Below are 16910 nucleotides of genomic sequence, written 5' to 3'. Positions count from 1 at the left end.
ATTTGGGAAGCCAAGGACAGTCTTGGTAGGAATACTTGACCCTTCTTCTTTCCTTTCTATAAAGGGAGAGTCTGGTGGTGGTAGTATAAAAAAAACCCAAACAACCCCGGATTTTATTATGCCCAAAGAAATGTTTTCTGTAAGAAGGCTTTGCTCTCTGAGAAGTACTGATATATGTCTAGTAGTCTTTGGGTTTCATTAAACAGTTTTACAGCAAAGTTGGAGGTAATGTTTTTTTGCTGGAGTATGTTCTACTTAAACACTGAATGAGTGGCAGGAAATTGAGTTATAGTTAAAAATTAATCTTCTGATTAAATCCACAGCCCTTCTTTTCCATCATGTTGATTGATGGTCATGTTGCAGTGCATATTAATGCTGGAGATAGAGCAAGTACTAGAAAAGTAATTCTTCAGTCTGTTAATGGAACATACAGTGATGGACAAGAACACTCTATCATCCTAATCCGAAATAAGAGGTACCTGTGACTGCAAAGAGTACTACCTGTTTAGTTGATTGTATGCTGTTGTCGGTTCGCTGTGCTCTCTGAGGAACTGCCTTTGCTAGCTCATTAGGTGGGATAATCAGGGCTGTGTTGTTCTGTTGTTAATGGAGATGTTCTGATTTACATGGTAATTGTATACAGCATACAAACACTGATGAAGTTGTAGTTAAAAGCTCTCAAAATCTCTAGAGTGGCTTGGACCACTTGCGTAGAGTATACTGAGTAGTGATAGAAAAAAATACAAAATAATTTTGAGTTATCTATTGAAATAATCCAAAAATATATCTGGCAAAGCTCTACATGTTAAAAATTATCTAAAGAAGCAGGTCTTTAAGACTCTGTAAGGCTTATCAAAGTGAGGGAATCTCTATTTCTTAGAACAGGACGTTTTTGAGGCTGAAAGGAATGCTTTTCATTTGAAAATGAATGTCTGGTTGAGTTTTTTTCCCCTACTTTATCTTTTTCAGGATCATAACCGTACAGGTGGATGAAAGTAACCCTGCAGAATTGAGGCTTGGCTCATCAGCAGAAATGAACCCTATGAATATTTCCAACTTCTATGCTGGTGGCATTCCAGCAGGAGAGGGCATCTTAGGGCTAAAAATGGCTGGCTCTTTTCATGGCTGTATCAGTAATATTATTTTTAACAAGGAGTAAGTCAGAGGGGTAAATTCCCTGTTTGGGAGAACTGTGTATAGTAATCATAGGTTGTAATCTCTTTCATGGCATTGCCTATTTGCCTGGTTTTTAACATGAAACAAGCAGGATACTGGTGATTTGAGTATTATAATAGGCAGAAAATGGGTATTACCAGCTACATTTCCAAATAGCATCAAAAATGCCTGTAATGGGTATGGAGATGCTGTATAAAATGCAACTTTCTCCACCAGACATTCACAGACAGAACGGTTTTCCAAGAGCATTAATTTTGGTTTATGGACAGATTATTTCCCACTTCTCAATCTTTTTGTCTCAACATGTCACTGCTTTCCCTTTCTCCTGTTAACTAGTGAGAGACCCTGTAAAATAGTCTCCCTGTGTTTGGGAAATGTGGGGTTTGGGGATTTCACCTCTTAAAATGTGGGTTTTTGAAATCACAGGCTTTTGTATTTCACCACTTCCATGAAGTATGAACATGTGGATATGGACAGCTGCTTTTTGTCAGAAAAGCCTAAACCAGCCACACAACCAGAAGACATTGAGATTCAACCTGAACTTCAGACTTTACCAGTTCCCCTGAGGCCTCTTACAGATATTAAAAAAGTATGTATTTTACACCAAAGCTCTTTTGCCTCCTCTGGGAAACTCTTCAAAAGCAAGATGCATTTTAGCTTTGTGAAGAATTTTCAAAGTATGGACTGTGTATGTTTGCTTCTTCTGTGGTATGGAATGTTTCAATGAATGTGGATGTAATATTATTCTGTATAGAAAAACCGTGATGCAATATAAACCACTTTTGCAGTCAGATGGCCTTTTGGAAAGGAGATGCAGTTAGGCTTATCATTGTTCAGACAGCAACAGTAAAAAAGAAAAAGGGGGTTGATAATCCCCCAGCAGAAGGACTTGACAGTAACTATTATCTTTAACGTGCCCCTGCCAAAGTGGCTCTGTGCTGAGATTTGCATTAACTGTGCAATTCAGCATTCGCAACTTCCTGGTCACACATGCAGTCTCTGCGCTCTGTCAGAGGAGGCACAAACCATTTGAGAGACACGTGGTGTCTGAATGCAGCTTGCATGGCACCTGTTTCCTCTCACGCGGTCCTCATTCTCAAGAGAGTAGGCAGCATTACTTCTCTCCTTCTGCAGCTGCACGTCTTTATAACGAAGTGTTTCCAAAGCATCCTGAAATCATTTTTTGTGGTGATAGAAAGCAGGATTTTATATGTTTCATACAACTCTGGCTATAAAAAGAAATAAGCTGCCCTCCTTAGAGCTAAGGTATAGCTTTAGCTCCTACTCTGTTACTCAGCTCTCCATCCCTCAAATCATAACGAATGTGCATCTTGACTAAATGGGAAAATATTTCTGCCAAGTCCATAAGGTTTTCACACTGAAATTGTACTCTGTCTTTCAACATTTGTTATCTAGAGGGCTATCAATTAAGACAATGGTGAATGAATGCTTCTCAAACTACAAACATTTCTCAGTACTGAAGACCAGTGTTGTCCGTGAGATGTTAGAACTTTTTCTTTTTGAGCTTGAAGACAGCTCAGAATGATTGGAAGTTCAGCTAGTTGATGTCGCTCTATATTTTGTGGTTATCACGTGGCTCAGATTTGCTCCTTACAAAGTTCTACATAGGCACGTTGCCATTCTGCACTTGCTGGTCAGCACCTGGTACTACCCTTTTTCATGAAGTCCTTTCTTCAACAGGTAGTTTGTGCAAAAGATGAGCTACCCGATCATGTTCAAGGTGCCCATCAGTTTGGACTTGCCAAAGGCAGCCACTTGACACTGCTCTTCAATCAGTCTACTGTCAGAAAGAAGTGAGTGTCTCCTGAATTGTGCATGCACGGAGTATGTTATGTCACATACTACAGCTACAAGCAGGGCAGTGATGCTTTTCATGGACAGTCACTACATTACCAGCTTTGAACGTGGCTCTCGCTTCAGATTTCTGTGGGGTGCTCATAGAATATCACCACCACTGCAACGTAATTAATGTCTTTCCCAGGTTTGTGGTTGTGAGTTTAATTCATGGTCAGAGTTCTGCATCTTTTTCCCCTCAGACTTAAAAGCCCCACTGTACCTTCTGTAAATACCTTGATTTCTGTTTTCCGCACACAGAGCTCATCTGGTCCCTGCTCCTTTGCAATGATTTCTGCTATGAAATGTATTATAGGTGATGCTTTCTAGGAATCAATGCAGATTCTACTTTTCTAGAATTTGTAAAAATAAATTTCCTTTCATAATAATTGGTTGAGGCTGTTCTCTGCTTCCAGAAAAGCTTTTTATCAGTGCAAAAGTAGTGTCTTTCAGTAACACTGAATTTTTATTGTCTAGACTTTCTGTCCAGCTGAATCTCAGAACCTTTGCATCCAGTGGTCTGATTTACTACATGGCTCACCAGAACCAGGTTGATTATGCTGCCCTACAGCTTCATGGTGGACAGCTCTATTTCTCATTTGATCTAGGCAAAGGAAAAACAGTAGCTTTTCACCCTGCTATCATCAGTGATGGAAAATGGCATACGGTAAGTAGTTACCAATCTAGTACTCCATTTTTCCTTTCCCTAGAGTTACTGAGATGGTTTTTCCCTGCCTTTCCTGTATGTTTTCTGTGTTGCAAAGTCAAACAAGAATCAAGAAATGATTTAGATAACTTGTTTTTGAGTATAGTTATTTCTTTTTAAAATATTCATTAATTATGCATCAATTTCAGCCTCCAACGACTGTCAAGTGTCACAGATTACTTAGAAATAAAATAGTTCACCAACTATGTAATAATGATCATCTTCACCAGGGAACATCCCAACATCCCAAAAAGGGCTAGAAGCTCTTCTGTCAGTTTCCCATGCACTATGTCACAGAAGACCTGCAACTGAGTGTGATAGGGTGAAAGAAACTTATGGGTGCAGTTTCTCCTTTCTCCCATGTACTTTTTAATGCCTGAGCACGTCATAGCAGCTAGCTCTAACTGGAAAACACTCTCTTTCCTTTCCTTTGTTGTTGTAAGCTAGAAAGGTAGACACTTGAAATCAACAGAAGCTGGGAGGGGAGGACTTGGCATAAGGAGAGTTTGTGGAGAAATTATGGCTACTGTGTTCAGGTGTCACGTACCATTCAGGGCTTTCCATACAAAGACTCTGCCAGCCTCTCTTGGCACAGTTCATCTGGGCAACCCACCTGCTACTAGCTCTGCCTTTCTTCATGAGAAATGACTGTGGTGCCTGTGAGAGTTCTAAAAGCAACTCTGACCACATTACTTCTGTTCAATGACAGGTGAGGACAACAATATTCATCCTGCTAAGCTTCCTTTCCCTTGTCCATATGCAAAGTCTTAACTCCAGGCAATGGCTTCTTTGACACAAAGCTGCCACCTCTCCTAGGTGCCTTGGGAATCTGCAGAGTGTTATTTTCACTTTTCATATCTATTCAGCAGATGAACACACAGAAAAAAACCTACCATAAAAAGCAAGTGTGAACTTCTGTCAGAAAGAGCTATCAGACTTAAGCTCTGCTACCTACCCTGAAAGGAAGAACCCTCCAGGATTTACAGCTGCATGTTTAAAATTAAATATACTCATGTAAAACTCATACTCACGCTATCTGCTTTTAAAAAGACGAACAGATTCCATATGAGCTGACCTACCTTTACTACCCAGGACATGAAAACATGAGCTTGAACTTTTTTTCTCAGATTAAGGCTGAGTCACACTACTTGGCAGCTGGGGATGATTACTGCAGTAGCTCTACAATCAGTTTAAACTAATTGCTGCTGAAAGATGCACTTCTTTCCTTTCTCTGCCATCTACTCCTGTCTCCCAAATGTTTGTGAAACCTCATCTTGAATCTGGTGGGGGTTCTGAGTGGGGTGACTTCAAATAGAATCCCTTACCTGCATGTGAGTAATAGCTTTAGTGCAAGGGAGGTAGAGGGGTATGAATGAACAAGATGAACAGGACTGGAAAGCTTTTTGGTCATTGCAAACTCAGCACTGCCTGTACTAAAACTCCAGCATAGGAGTCTCAGCTCTTCAGAGTGCTGAGAGGCTCAGCTGGTGGCCAGCACAATGATCACAGAAGAGCAGCACAGTACTCCCCTCTTCCCTTAGCAATGTATGGGTATCCTAAGGCAATAAACTAACAGCTTTAAATAATGCTTGTTAACACAATGAAAAACTTAGGGAGGGCAACAATCAATCCCGGAGCCCTTGGTGGGGAGGCAAGGAAGCAGTTTAGCTGCCCAGTTGCATTCTGAAATGGCCTCAGTCTCAGAAGGAAGTTTAAGAGGATGCCTCAGTACAGTCTGTCAAAGCAATCTAACCACTAAAAAATGCTCTAATTTCTGTTGCAGATGATGACTAGGTAACTGGTTCAGCTTACCGATTCATGTTTGTGTGCTCTCATTTTTTTCCAGATAAAGACAGAATACGTTAAAAGAAAAGGTATCATCACTGTGGATGGCCAGGAATCGGTAGCAGTGAGTGCTCTGGGAGATGGTAGCACTTTGGATGTGGAGGGGAAGCTTTACGTGGGAGGACTCCCCTTAGACTATGTGCCAAAGAATCTTGGGAATGTAAGTTAGGTTTGGGGTGGCGGGGTGGTCTCTGACTTTTTGCAGTAGCAGAATGGATACCATGCACCAAAGCTGTCGAATTCACTCTCCCTTCTCTGGTGGGGAAAAAAAGTAGTTGGGGAGAGGAACAACAAAGAAAGTAATGACCCTTTTCTGGAAAAATCTTTCCAGCTTTGTATGGCTTAGCAACTCTATCTAGGGCTTGTATTTTATTAACAGTGCTTAATAGATTTTTTTCTTCTATCAATCTCTGTGTTAAAAATAGTTAGAAATATAAAATCCTGTGTGTGTTAATATAAGATAAAAACATGACCTAGAATCTCAGATACTTTGGTACCAGAGTCCTGTTGCATTCAAATACAAATATCTGTGAATAAATATCTGTGAAAGATTGGGTTTAGTGGTCTCTGAGACTAAAACATACTTTGTGCACATGCTTTCATAGGGTAGGCTTTTGTCACCTTCCTCCTTGTGTGGTATGTTATCTTGGGGAGGATTCTGGTGATGATGACAATGTTTCTCAACACCTGGGCATGCTTTCTGGTCTGTACTTAATTGGATAATGGGGCTAACAATTATTTTAATTGCTGAAAATACAGTGAGAAATCTTTTTGCTGGATAGAACTCTGGTGATCTGTACTTGCAAAACGTCATACAAAGTCTTAATTTACTTGTTAATTTGCTGAAGCGTGTTTGGAATGTGTTTAACTGTTGGGTGTATCCCTGCTCACATACCAGCCAATACAGTTCTCTCTCGATGTTATAGAGAGCATATGCTGTGTTTCTAAGCAATATTTATTTTGACTCCTAAGATACTATGTACCTTTGTAAACTTTATAAGTATATTTAATCATAGAAATGTAATTTGGATCCTGCTGTGTTTTGTTCAGAGATTTTTTTTTCCTATTTACAATAACATCAGGTGAATCACTGAGATCCTTGCAGCAGTTTCTATTACACACTAACTCTTGTATTTCAATATGCTCAGGTGACTCACAGTATTGCTGCCTGCATTGGTAGCTTGATGATTAATAGCAAGCAGCTGGACAACGAAAGCCCAGTCTCCATCTTTGCTGTGAATACCTGCTATGTAACTGTGCAGGATGGTACTTTCTTTGATGGGAGTGGTTTTGCTGCTCTTGGTAAGTGCCATTAAATGAAAACAGTGCATTACTGCATTAATGTTAATGAAAGCATGCTCTTTGCAGATCTTGCTGGAACTGTGTGTAATTGACTCCTCGCACAAAGTGTGTGTACCCTGCATCCGTATTTCTAACGTTACTCCATATGTCCATAAGAGCCCTTTACAGAAACAGCTGATCTTCCACAAATGGAGGAGCTAATGATCCTAGCACTGGAAAAGAAATGAACTACCTCCTCCTTCAGCTAAGAATATCCGTGTTCATGATGTTAAGTTAAGGTCTGTTAAAGGGTATGGAGGGGCCTTGTAACGTGAAGGATTACATTTGTGCTCTTTACCATTTCTTACAACTGAGACAGAATGATTAAATTAATGAACTTAATTGGGTATTTATCTTTTCCAGTATAAAATATGAATTATGACTTTGAAAAACTGATTTTCCAGAGGTATACATGGTCATATCCCAGCAAAGTAATTAAGCTTATTATTCCTTTTAATGACATCATGTGTATTCTGTTTTGTACTGTGGGTTACAAGCATTCTGTTTGAAGCTTATATAACTTCTTTTCAGTGAGAGAAGGTTACAAAGTGCGGTCTGACGTGAACATCACACTGGAGTTCCGTACGACAGCAATGCATGGCGTTCTTCTCGGTGTCAGCAGTGCTAAGGTTGATGCCATTGGGCTGGAGATTGTAAACGGCAAGGTAGGCTGCCCTATGTCTGCACACTCACTTCACATGACTCAATTAAAACCTGGGGGGCTAGACTTACTTGGGTAGCACTGAATAGCCACCAATGAAATGTGATGGAGCCAGAAAGTCCAAACTGAATTCCCACCAAACTAAGATCAGGCAGATTTTTTGTCTCTAGGTTTCTCATCATAATAATATAATAAAGTTTGAGGTTGGCAGAAGTCACTGGAATTTTTTGCCTTTTTAATGTAATTTATGTTAATGTGCTGCAACTGTGACCTTCTGTACTACACACTTTGTATCTTAGACAAATACATACCTTTCTTGTAGCTTAATACCTTTTCTGACATAAAGCTACACTTGTCCTTGGTAAACGTGTTTTATGTACAAAGCATGCTGTTTTGTAATATCCTCTTCAATATTCATGAGCCATTAACTCACTCTACTTCTTCTGGCCATTAAGCTCCATACACCTTTTAACAGCCAATACGTAGTTCTCCACTCATCTCCTTCATAAAAAATGCATACGTGATTGCTTTTAAACATTTCCTTTTCTCAGAAGTAGCTCATTTTTTATTCAAAACTTCCTAGCTAGAGACAGTGTTAAATATCACTCTTTCTGTGGGACATTCTTTCTCCTTAATATTTACATAGTAGTCCTCACCACAGAGTTGAGGAAGTATCTACCGCTTTTAAAAATAAATACCTTAAATCAATACATGTATTGACAATGACAAGCACTTTGAATCCATTCTCTTGCTCTTCAGTTAAACGTAGTGGATCTTCTTTCAGATCTCGACTTCCTTGACAGAATGACGATTTGTATTTAAGAAAGATTGAAATCTGAAGTATATATACCAAGCTAACTCAATGGGCCATTGCATGGATAGATCTGTTTTTTAGATTTTAAAGATACTGTAACAAAGATGCACTCTGTCCATCAAAGTAAACGTTAGCTTTGTGTAATCACTGAACTTTTATTAAATAGGAAATCTCTGCACCAACACGATTGTGATTTTTTGATTTGAGGCACATCAGTTCATGTATTCTTACGTTATATCTTCACTGGTATCTGGCTGTTTATGCAGGTTTTATTCCACGTCAACAACGGAGCTGGCAGAATCACAGCTACATATGAACCACGAGGCGCAAATAGTTTGTGTGATGGGAAGTGGCACAAGCTTCAAGCAAACAAAACAAAACATCGCCTTTCTCTGATAATTGATGGGCAGTTGGTTCAAACTGATAATCCCTACATCCAGTCAACATCTGCAGATACGAACAACCCCATTTATGTTGGAGGCTATCCTGGTAGGTACAGTAATACTGCGCTCTCCTTTACTCCTTCCTGCTCTCACTCTCTCTCATAAGAATGACTCTTAATACGTGCTTTTTCCCTTCCTTGCTCTTGCTCTTATCTGATCTTTGAAGTTCATGATCGAGTTATAAATCATTGCTGTCATTTACCACACTGCTGCTGAGATCACAGCATAATAACATTAGTGTGTACTGTCTTTGTGGAGGACTGCATGTAGCCATTGAGTGTGTTGGCAAGATCACCTGAATTCCTATCACTTTCCTACACAAACCTGCTCCTTAGTTTCTGAGAAGGATTTCCTCTACATGGTTTGTCTTTCACAGTCTCTCTGACTTCACAACCTCCCTGCCTGTGTATGCTGAGGTGTGGTTCTCTTGCAGTCAGATTCCTATTAAGGCTTTCTTTCACGTTCATCTACATAAGGTTTCTAAAGTGCTTTCCTCTGCTTTATTTTTCCTGATGTTTCGTGTCAAGGGCTGTGCAGGCAGGAGTCAAGCTACTGCAGGTGAACGGTTATTTGCCTTGTTACATGTAAATTCCCCTCTGAAGCCTGTCAATCGTACTATGATGGTCATATAAAAAGATAGTGACACAAAAAAGTATAAAATTGAATTACTTTCCAATTAAGTTGTGCAAGTCGTTAGTTGATAATTTGAGCCAAGACAAAGAGGACAGAATTTCAGGAGTTGCCCCTTTTGCAGGCATGCCTTTTAATGAACACATCTGCCCTGAGCGTGGGTAGGCTTTGCGTGGTTTTGAACACCTTATGCCTGTAAACGTAGTGTAAAGTGCTGGCCTACGCTTGTCTCTGTAACAGCTGTCACAGCTTATCGGTTTGGATAGTTCAGCTTGTGTGGAAAAAGGGACAGGTGAGGTCCGAAGGGCAAACTGGGCTTTTAAATATTCAGAAGGCTTTTGGAGGGGGGTGATAGCTTGATATGTAACATAGCCTTCTGTTGCACAGTGTTTTGTGCTTTATGAAAAATGAATTGTAGCTAATTAACCAGGTCTTGATTAATATTTGGCCTTCCTTGAAATACCACAGTGGTCTTTTCAGCATCTTGTCACCCTTTTATTTTTTTTAAAAATAGGGTGACACAATGCTAATTATTCTTTCAGTACACAGTCTGTAAAGATTAGGGTTCATGGAGAAGAGACCAATGCTTCAGCTTAGCTGAGTAGTACTGCAGAAGTGGAATTGTTTCATAGGTTGTATAGAAAAAGAGTTGGGCTTTCTACTAATCTCATGTTTTGGTTTGCTGATGGAGTCCAGAACAGTGTACAGCTCAGCTGTTGCTTCAGGTTTTTTGCCAGTTTCAATTTTAACTTGGAAGACACCAATATAGGGTGTCTTTCTCCCTCCCCGCCCCACCCCCCAATCTCCCAAAAATGATTTCTGTAAACTCTGCACGTTACCCCAGCACATGATTTACAATTGAAAGCAGCAGTGACTGTCCATGGAGTGATGTCCAAATGTGAATAGAACTTGGTGTTCCTGAAGTGTTGGTTTGATCTCTCGCTTGGATGGGAGGGAGGTGGAGCAGTTGAATAATAACCTGGTTCTCTCTACTGTTCACTGGAAATGGATTCTACACATTTCACATTTGTTTTTCAGCTGATGTGAAGCAAAACTGCCTCACAAGCAAGAGCTCTTTCCGTGGCTGTTTGAGGAACCTCATGCTGACCAAGGGCCAACACACAGAATTGTTTGACTTCAGCAGAGCTTTTGACCTGCGTGGAGTCTTTCCTCATTCCTGCCCTGGGGCTGAGCACTGAACTGCAGCAAAGCCTGTCTGGACTGAGGGAGGGATTTTTGTTGATCTGTTATTTTTCATTTTCAGTTCATAATGAAAAGAATTGTTGAGAGCCTGCATGTCTGATCTTTTTTATTTTTTTCTGGTTGCTTTCCAACTCAGGTCATTTATGTTTTTAGTCAGAAGCTCTGTGTCTGCATTTTAACTGAAAGGTTTTAAACAACAAATACCTCTACTACAATGTTAGTGGCATTAATAGAGTATTTTTCTTTTGGGAATTTTTATTAATCAGTGTTTACAGTATGTTTTATTTTGATTACTTGACAGTATTTCATTTTATTGTGCGTTGGTCATTTTATAAAAAGGTAATAACTTTGGACCACATAATAAAGCTGCAGTAAACTGTGCATTATTTCATGTAGTTCATTTATCCATACATCTCAGAAGAAAACAAACCAGAAGGCTAAAAGGGAAGTGGATAGAGGCCAGCAGAGGGAGCAGGAGACTAAGGACTAAATTGTTTGGAAGGTCTCATATTCCAAGTTTAACAAATAATTCCTATTTATATGTTATATGCCAGTTCCATTACCTTTTCCTTCTGGCTTAATATCTAGTCCTTCTGACCCCTGTTAGAGCCACATTGTCTCAGAGGGTTATGTTCCTGTTTATACTTTGATGTGATCAGGGGCAGGACAAGCAGCAACTCCACAGTACAGAGCTGCTTTCAAAATGTGTCAGGGAAGAAACGATTTGGGTCTGGCTTGGGAGCAGCGATGTATTTTGGCAATGAGAACTAATATATCTGTCTGGGGAAACTGCGTCTCTTACAGGACACAGGCAAACACCTTTGGTGCTCTGTGAGTCCTAATTAGCAGCCCAGTTGGCAGCTCTGCCTTTACCTTTTCCCACTGTTCCTGCTTCTCTCGTTTCTGAAATGACCCTTCCAGTAGTTATGCTTGAGCCAGGTTTGGGGGACACACGCTTGGTGTGACATAAGTACAGACATCCAGTCACTAACTGGCTGGGTCACTGAGCTGTGACAGGTATGTCTTGTGCCTGGAGGCACATCTTTAATAAATGGAGTTCTTTAAAAGTCACTTTCCTCTCCTTTTCTCTGTTTGAACTAGCAGTATTTTTGTTTGCTCCCTGCAGACTTTTTTGGCTATTACTATACACCTTTACAATTTGTTCTAAAGTCAGTTTTGCTGAGTTCCGTACCATTTTTTAAGAAATCCTGTCTCAAATGAAACCCCAAAGTGGTTTGTCACTGACTTCAATGAGGCAGGATTCAGACCAGCATCATTTTGCACCTTGTGTGGAGGTAGTCCAAGAGAAGAGCTCCACTTGAGCAAGGCTGACAGAATGTGGTCCTTTGTGTAGCCAGCTCTTCAGGTGCTGGACAACAGAGTTGTTTTTAAGACGGATTCACCACTGCTTTTTGCAATGTCTGTCACCTGCTTCTTGCCAAAAAACACGTGCTTATGTTTGAAGAGCTTGCTTTGTTGGTATTGTGTTTATTTTTGACATGGATACAATACAATGGACATGTTCTGCTGTACAAATACACATACATGTGGGCTTACTTCAACAAAACACATAACATAATGAGGATTGTAAGGGAAATGTACATGCAAACATTTTGCTTTGATTCGTGGCGCTGTATTGTTTTCCAGAGTAGACGCACGTTAATGGAAAGCCACTGAAAAATAAAAGCTGAAACACAGTATGTTTGTCTTTGTTACCTATTAACCCCGAGATCTGATCTCATCAGGTTCACATTACAAACAGCAATTGAGGCAACGTGGTTCAGATAAAACTTTATCTGTATCCTGAAATATCTCTGCTGTTAGGCATTTTTTTGGTAAACTCCAAATCTTGCCCCTTAGCAGGAGAAACATTTTATCAATGTAAAAGACTAGTGGAGAGGCAAGATGAACAATAGGGGGGCTTTGGAATACTAAACCTCTAAGCCAAAATATTTTTCCTGGAAAATGCAGAGTGAGGTAGTTAATATTATACATAGAGACTGACACATTTGGACACACGTACACATTCTAATGACTTCAGCTGCATGAACAGGTTAGAGCATTCCAGTCTGTTTCCAATGCCTGTTTCTTGCAATACACTCTCTCTCTCTGTTGCTATGCAAAAGGCTGTCTTCATAGGACTGGCGAGTACATAAATGCTTGAGGCATCTTTGGGGCTTGCCAAATAAGTTTCTCCCTGCTTGCTACCACTTTCTTATTAATAGTTTTCCATGTATGTTGCTTTTTCTTAGGTGACTGTCCCACCACAACTTGTTTTTTGCCTTCAGCTGCTATTAGGAGAAACAAAATTCTGGGTGCCTGCACCAGCGTTTTGAAACACAAGGCCTAAACCTCTCAGACCTCATAGTCAAAAATGTCAGATCAGTCAGTTTGCTGCATGTTAAATCAAGCTAGTGTACCACAACAACACAAAACAACTTAATGTCTACCAGTATTAACCAGAGTACCCATAGGTCATTCGGTCCATTTGTATCTAGAAAGGCTTTTGCTATTCTCTTTCGGAGACAGTAGGGATTTGGCCATGCTCTACCAGTCCGGGCACTGTATGCAGAGCTGTGTCCCTCTGCTAATACACATCTTACAAAGTCACAGGCAGTTTTAATGTAGGAAAAGGAAGTGTTCACAGGATAGATTTCATTACATCAGACTCAGCTTTCCTAAGTTGTGATGTGGTAAGAGCTGAAAGTCTTCCCAAAACCCATTCTATCCTCGATGGAATAGAGTGAGATCTGTTTCAGAAAGAGTTTTGATGAAGTCCTTGTGTCAGGGTCCATAATATGCTGAGCAAGTTACAGCGTAAGCATATGGATGCTCTGTACTGTCCTTTGCGAGGCCGTTGAGAACAGAGGGGGAGCTGAGCGTGCAAGACGGATGAGGTCATTGTGTTTGTCCAAAAGAACTGGAGAAAGAGTTCTCTGATTTGCTACGACGTTTCAAATTCCTTAGTTAATGTTTAGTCTTTCTGTATAGTCATAAAAGCTCTTCCGTTGGCTATAAATACGATGATACTTAGCATTTATATGATGCTCTTTGTATTCAAAATGCTTTCCACATAAAATCCCTTTGCTGAGTTTGTCCTTCCTAGATGGCTGTTCATAACTCCTGTGCTGCTCAGGGAATTGCTTGGCTAGGTCCAAGAGTGGAATTTAACTAATTCTCGTGTTACCTTTGTAAGGAAAGTCCTCGTCCTGTTTTACAGCTAAAAGAAAACTGCAACGTAGTACAAAGAGTTGTCCATTGCCACAGAGGGAGCTAAAAGGAATTGAGAACAAAGCACTTGACAAAACATTTATGCTTAGACTGATGAACAAACTACAGATCTACTCTCTCTTATACACTTAAAATAAATAGTTGTCAGAATAAGTAGTGTATTCTACAATACAACTGTCCTGGTCTTAACCTGGATGTAGCTGCATCCATTAGTGTTTTAAATTTTTTTTTTAAAAAAAATCACTGTTTTAAAGGTCATGAACAAATAACATTAAATTTGATCGGTCTTTATGTCAAGAAGGTCAGAACAACAGGCTGGATCCTGCCCTTTGTTGATATAGCTGTTGCTGGTAAGATTACTGATCCAATGTCGGTTACTTTCACTGGACACTAACTGCGAGAATTAGCTGCTGGAGAGCACAAGTAACTGTGAACCAGAGGCTAGGTTATAGAATACAAAGATCTTCATCACCCAGCTTCAACACAGCATCACAAGTCACAGGTTTCTGTGCAGGACAGAGTTTCTTATGCTCACCTGGAGGACTTGGTTAGGAACACTTTTACATCACTACCTTGTAAACAGAACACTGGCTTCTGCCTCATCTGTGTGTCCCAATCAAGAGCAAAACCCACAGACTGTGGGTGAATTCCTTGTGCAATATCATCATCCGATGACAGAGACTTTGCCGTGCAGTTGGAGGCATAAGCACCCAGGCTTCCTTCAACAAACGTGCTCTCATTCTGTAAGGTGTAGACCAAAACCAGAGGAACGGGTGAAGATTGATGCTCGCCCTTGTGACTGGCTGCATCCTAGATCCACTGTCTGGCTGCTGTGCTGCATTCCCAAGGTGGTTGCAGCCCCCTGTTCCCTCACCAGCTTCGGCTGTTTCACAGACTGCGTGCCATCTGTAAAAGGAGCTGCGATTTGCCATGCATTTCTAAAACCCCCAGCACAACTGGGCCTAGTTTAGTTATGGGTTTAAGGCCCTAATGTGTAAATGTTAAGTAAGAGTATTAAATCCCTCTGCTTACTGGGATCACTTTTTTCTTCTCTACGCTGTATTATACAAGATCCAAAGATCTTACTTCTCAATGCAGCTGAATAATATAAGAGTTGCTTACATGTTAAAGCTACGATAAATGAAAGAAAGAATTAGGTTGTACAAAAAGAAACTATAATGTTTAGCAAAAAAGGTGACAGCTGTAAGTGGCACCATTAACATGTACATAATGGCATTACACAGACTTAAATCTGAGACCATTAAGTCAAAGATGGAACCAGGGGAATAAGCCCCTTCTCTCTGAGCATTTATCTCCCAAAGTGTGTGTAAGGGAAGGAAGGAGAAAATGGTTTGTGGCACTACAATTGCCCACAGTCAAGTGATCCAGACAAAAATTTTGGAAGACTGGTAGCAATATATATGGTGGTACATACGTAAAGCAGTATAGCTGTCAACAGAGTCGTTCTTCCTCTGCCTCCCTCCCTCCCCCAGCATCAGGTACTCGTTGAGGAGTGACTGAGAGACATAAATATTGCAGTGATGCACACTGTACAGCTTTGCTTTCAGCAGAAAGGGTTCCTTTTCTCACACAGTGATATCTTTGCACCACTGTAGGTCGAGATCCTCTCTCTCACACTTGACAGATACCTTTTATTCTTGAATGCCTCTCTGAAGCATCTGTGTTGCACTGTGGTTGGTAGTGTTTCATGCATCCGTGGTTGCCAGTGGATTGATTCCTCTCAAAAATTAATGTTCTAGCACCTGGTCAGGAAACAAGCAACTCCATGTGTGACAGGTTGTTTTCTGTGCACCGTACCTCGCTCTGTCCTCCATAACTCCTGGCACAAGTGTAACCCATATGAAACCATAACTGATCTGATATTTTCAGATGGTCCAGAAGCTGGAGTGATAACGTTTATACCAAAAGTAGTACGTGGCAACCTTCAGATGGACAGTACAGAAGGATGGAACGATAGCCTGTAGCTACCATTTTGTTTCATCTCTGTCGAGAACTTCTTTAAATGACAGGCTTTGCTCTTGTCCATTTGACTTTTGTCCGGAAGGCCACAGCTGCCTGCTTCAGCTTGCTTTTGGTTTTATCACCCACTCTGCCTGAGGATTTGCACGGTAAACATCTAACATGTATGCATCCGGATCCAGACAGTGCTGACCTGAAACAGAAGCCGACAGCTGAGAATCGTGGGATGTTTTGAGCACATTAGTAAATGGGACAGAGCTATGTTTGTTAGAACGCCCTTGAACATATCTCTGACTCGCACATGGCAACCCTAGTTAGGCGTGCCCAGCATCTTGCCTGGATGCAGACAGGGGCTTTGGTAAATTTGCGGCTGATGTTAGTGAGAGTTTCACCTTCATGCCCGGACAAGACACCTTGCATCACACTGAGCTGGGAGCAAGGCATTTAGTCCAACGGTGAACAAATATTATGGTTTATTTAGAAGCGGTAATAGCACTGTCTCTGTAAGTGCCACAGTATGGGCGTCTTTATTCCTTTGGAGTTACTGGGCTGGAATTACAGCTCTGTGACTTCATTTCTACACTATTTCTAAATGCATTCCCATCCAGCTAGGTTCTTGCAAAGAAATACTGGGAGTATATCAAGGGTTTTGGCAGTTGCTGTTTTGCTGATTTAAAACAACAACAAAAAAAAGCCCTCTGAAGTCTGGCTGTTAGAGGGTTTCATTAGGTGCCCACAGAGACTAGGAGTTGGGTGGTCCCTGCTGCCTTTGATGCAGAAAGAGGCATTTGGTGTCTCTTAATTGAGTAACAAGGCAATAAATTCCTGAGTTAGGTTGATTAGTTAGACTATACGGCATTAACACTGGATGATGAAGCCATTTAACTGGTGAGGTTATATTGCTGTGGCACAAAGGACTGTGGCAAAATTTCTGTACGGTTACTTGTAAGTAACTGCATCATCAGTGGACTAAGGCACTCTGAAAGGTGTAGGACTATAAAAATAATTTTAAATGAAGATGCAAAT

At 40.6% G+C, this 16910-nt stretch overlaps 2 protein-coding genes across 2 annotated transcripts in view; one reads left to right on the top strand and one right to left on the bottom strand.

Moving 5' to 3' along the window:
- Positions 1-10780, top strand: part of LAMA1 (laminin subunit alpha 1) — a gene marked incomplete at its 5' end in the record, with an annotated part of 103645 nt that extends 92865 nt beyond the window's left edge. The window contains 10 exons of the mRNA XM_084279905.1: positions 324-475; positions 970-1155; positions 1603-1769; positions 2882-2990; positions 3508-3697; positions 5583-5741; positions 6730-6883; positions 7454-7587; positions 8664-8886; positions 10509-10780. Of these exons, the coding sequence (XP_084136031.1) occupies positions 324-475; positions 970-1155; positions 1603-1769; positions 2882-2990; positions 3508-3697; positions 5583-5741; positions 6730-6883; positions 7454-7587; positions 8664-8886; positions 10509-10669 (1635 nt within the window). The 3' untranslated portion in view covers positions 10670-10780. The remainder of the gene's footprint in view (positions 1-323; positions 476-969; positions 1156-1602; positions 1770-2881; positions 2991-3507; positions 3698-5582; positions 5742-6729; positions 6884-7453; positions 7588-8663; positions 8887-10508) is intronic.
- Positions 10781-15985: 5205 nt separating this feature from the next.
- ARHGAP28 (Rho GTPase activating protein 28) overlaps positions 15986-16910 on the bottom strand; it is a gene marked incomplete at both ends in the record, with an annotated part of 70842 nt that continues 69917 nt past the window's right edge. The window contains one exon of the mRNA XM_084280319.1: positions 15986-16077. Within this exon, the coding sequence (XP_084136445.1) occupies positions 15986-16077 (92 nt within the window). The remainder of the gene's footprint in view (positions 16078-16910) is intronic.

The sequence above is a fragment of the Gallinula chloropus genome (assembly GCF_964237585.1).
Source record: "Gallinula chloropus genome assembly, chromosome: 2".
In the NCBI taxonomy this organism is placed as follows: domain Eukaryota; kingdom Metazoa; phylum Chordata; class Aves; order Gruiformes; family Rallidae; genus Gallinula; species Gallinula chloropus.
Note: the sequence above shows the minus strand (reverse complement) of the source record. Positions and strands in the feature narration are given on the sequence as shown.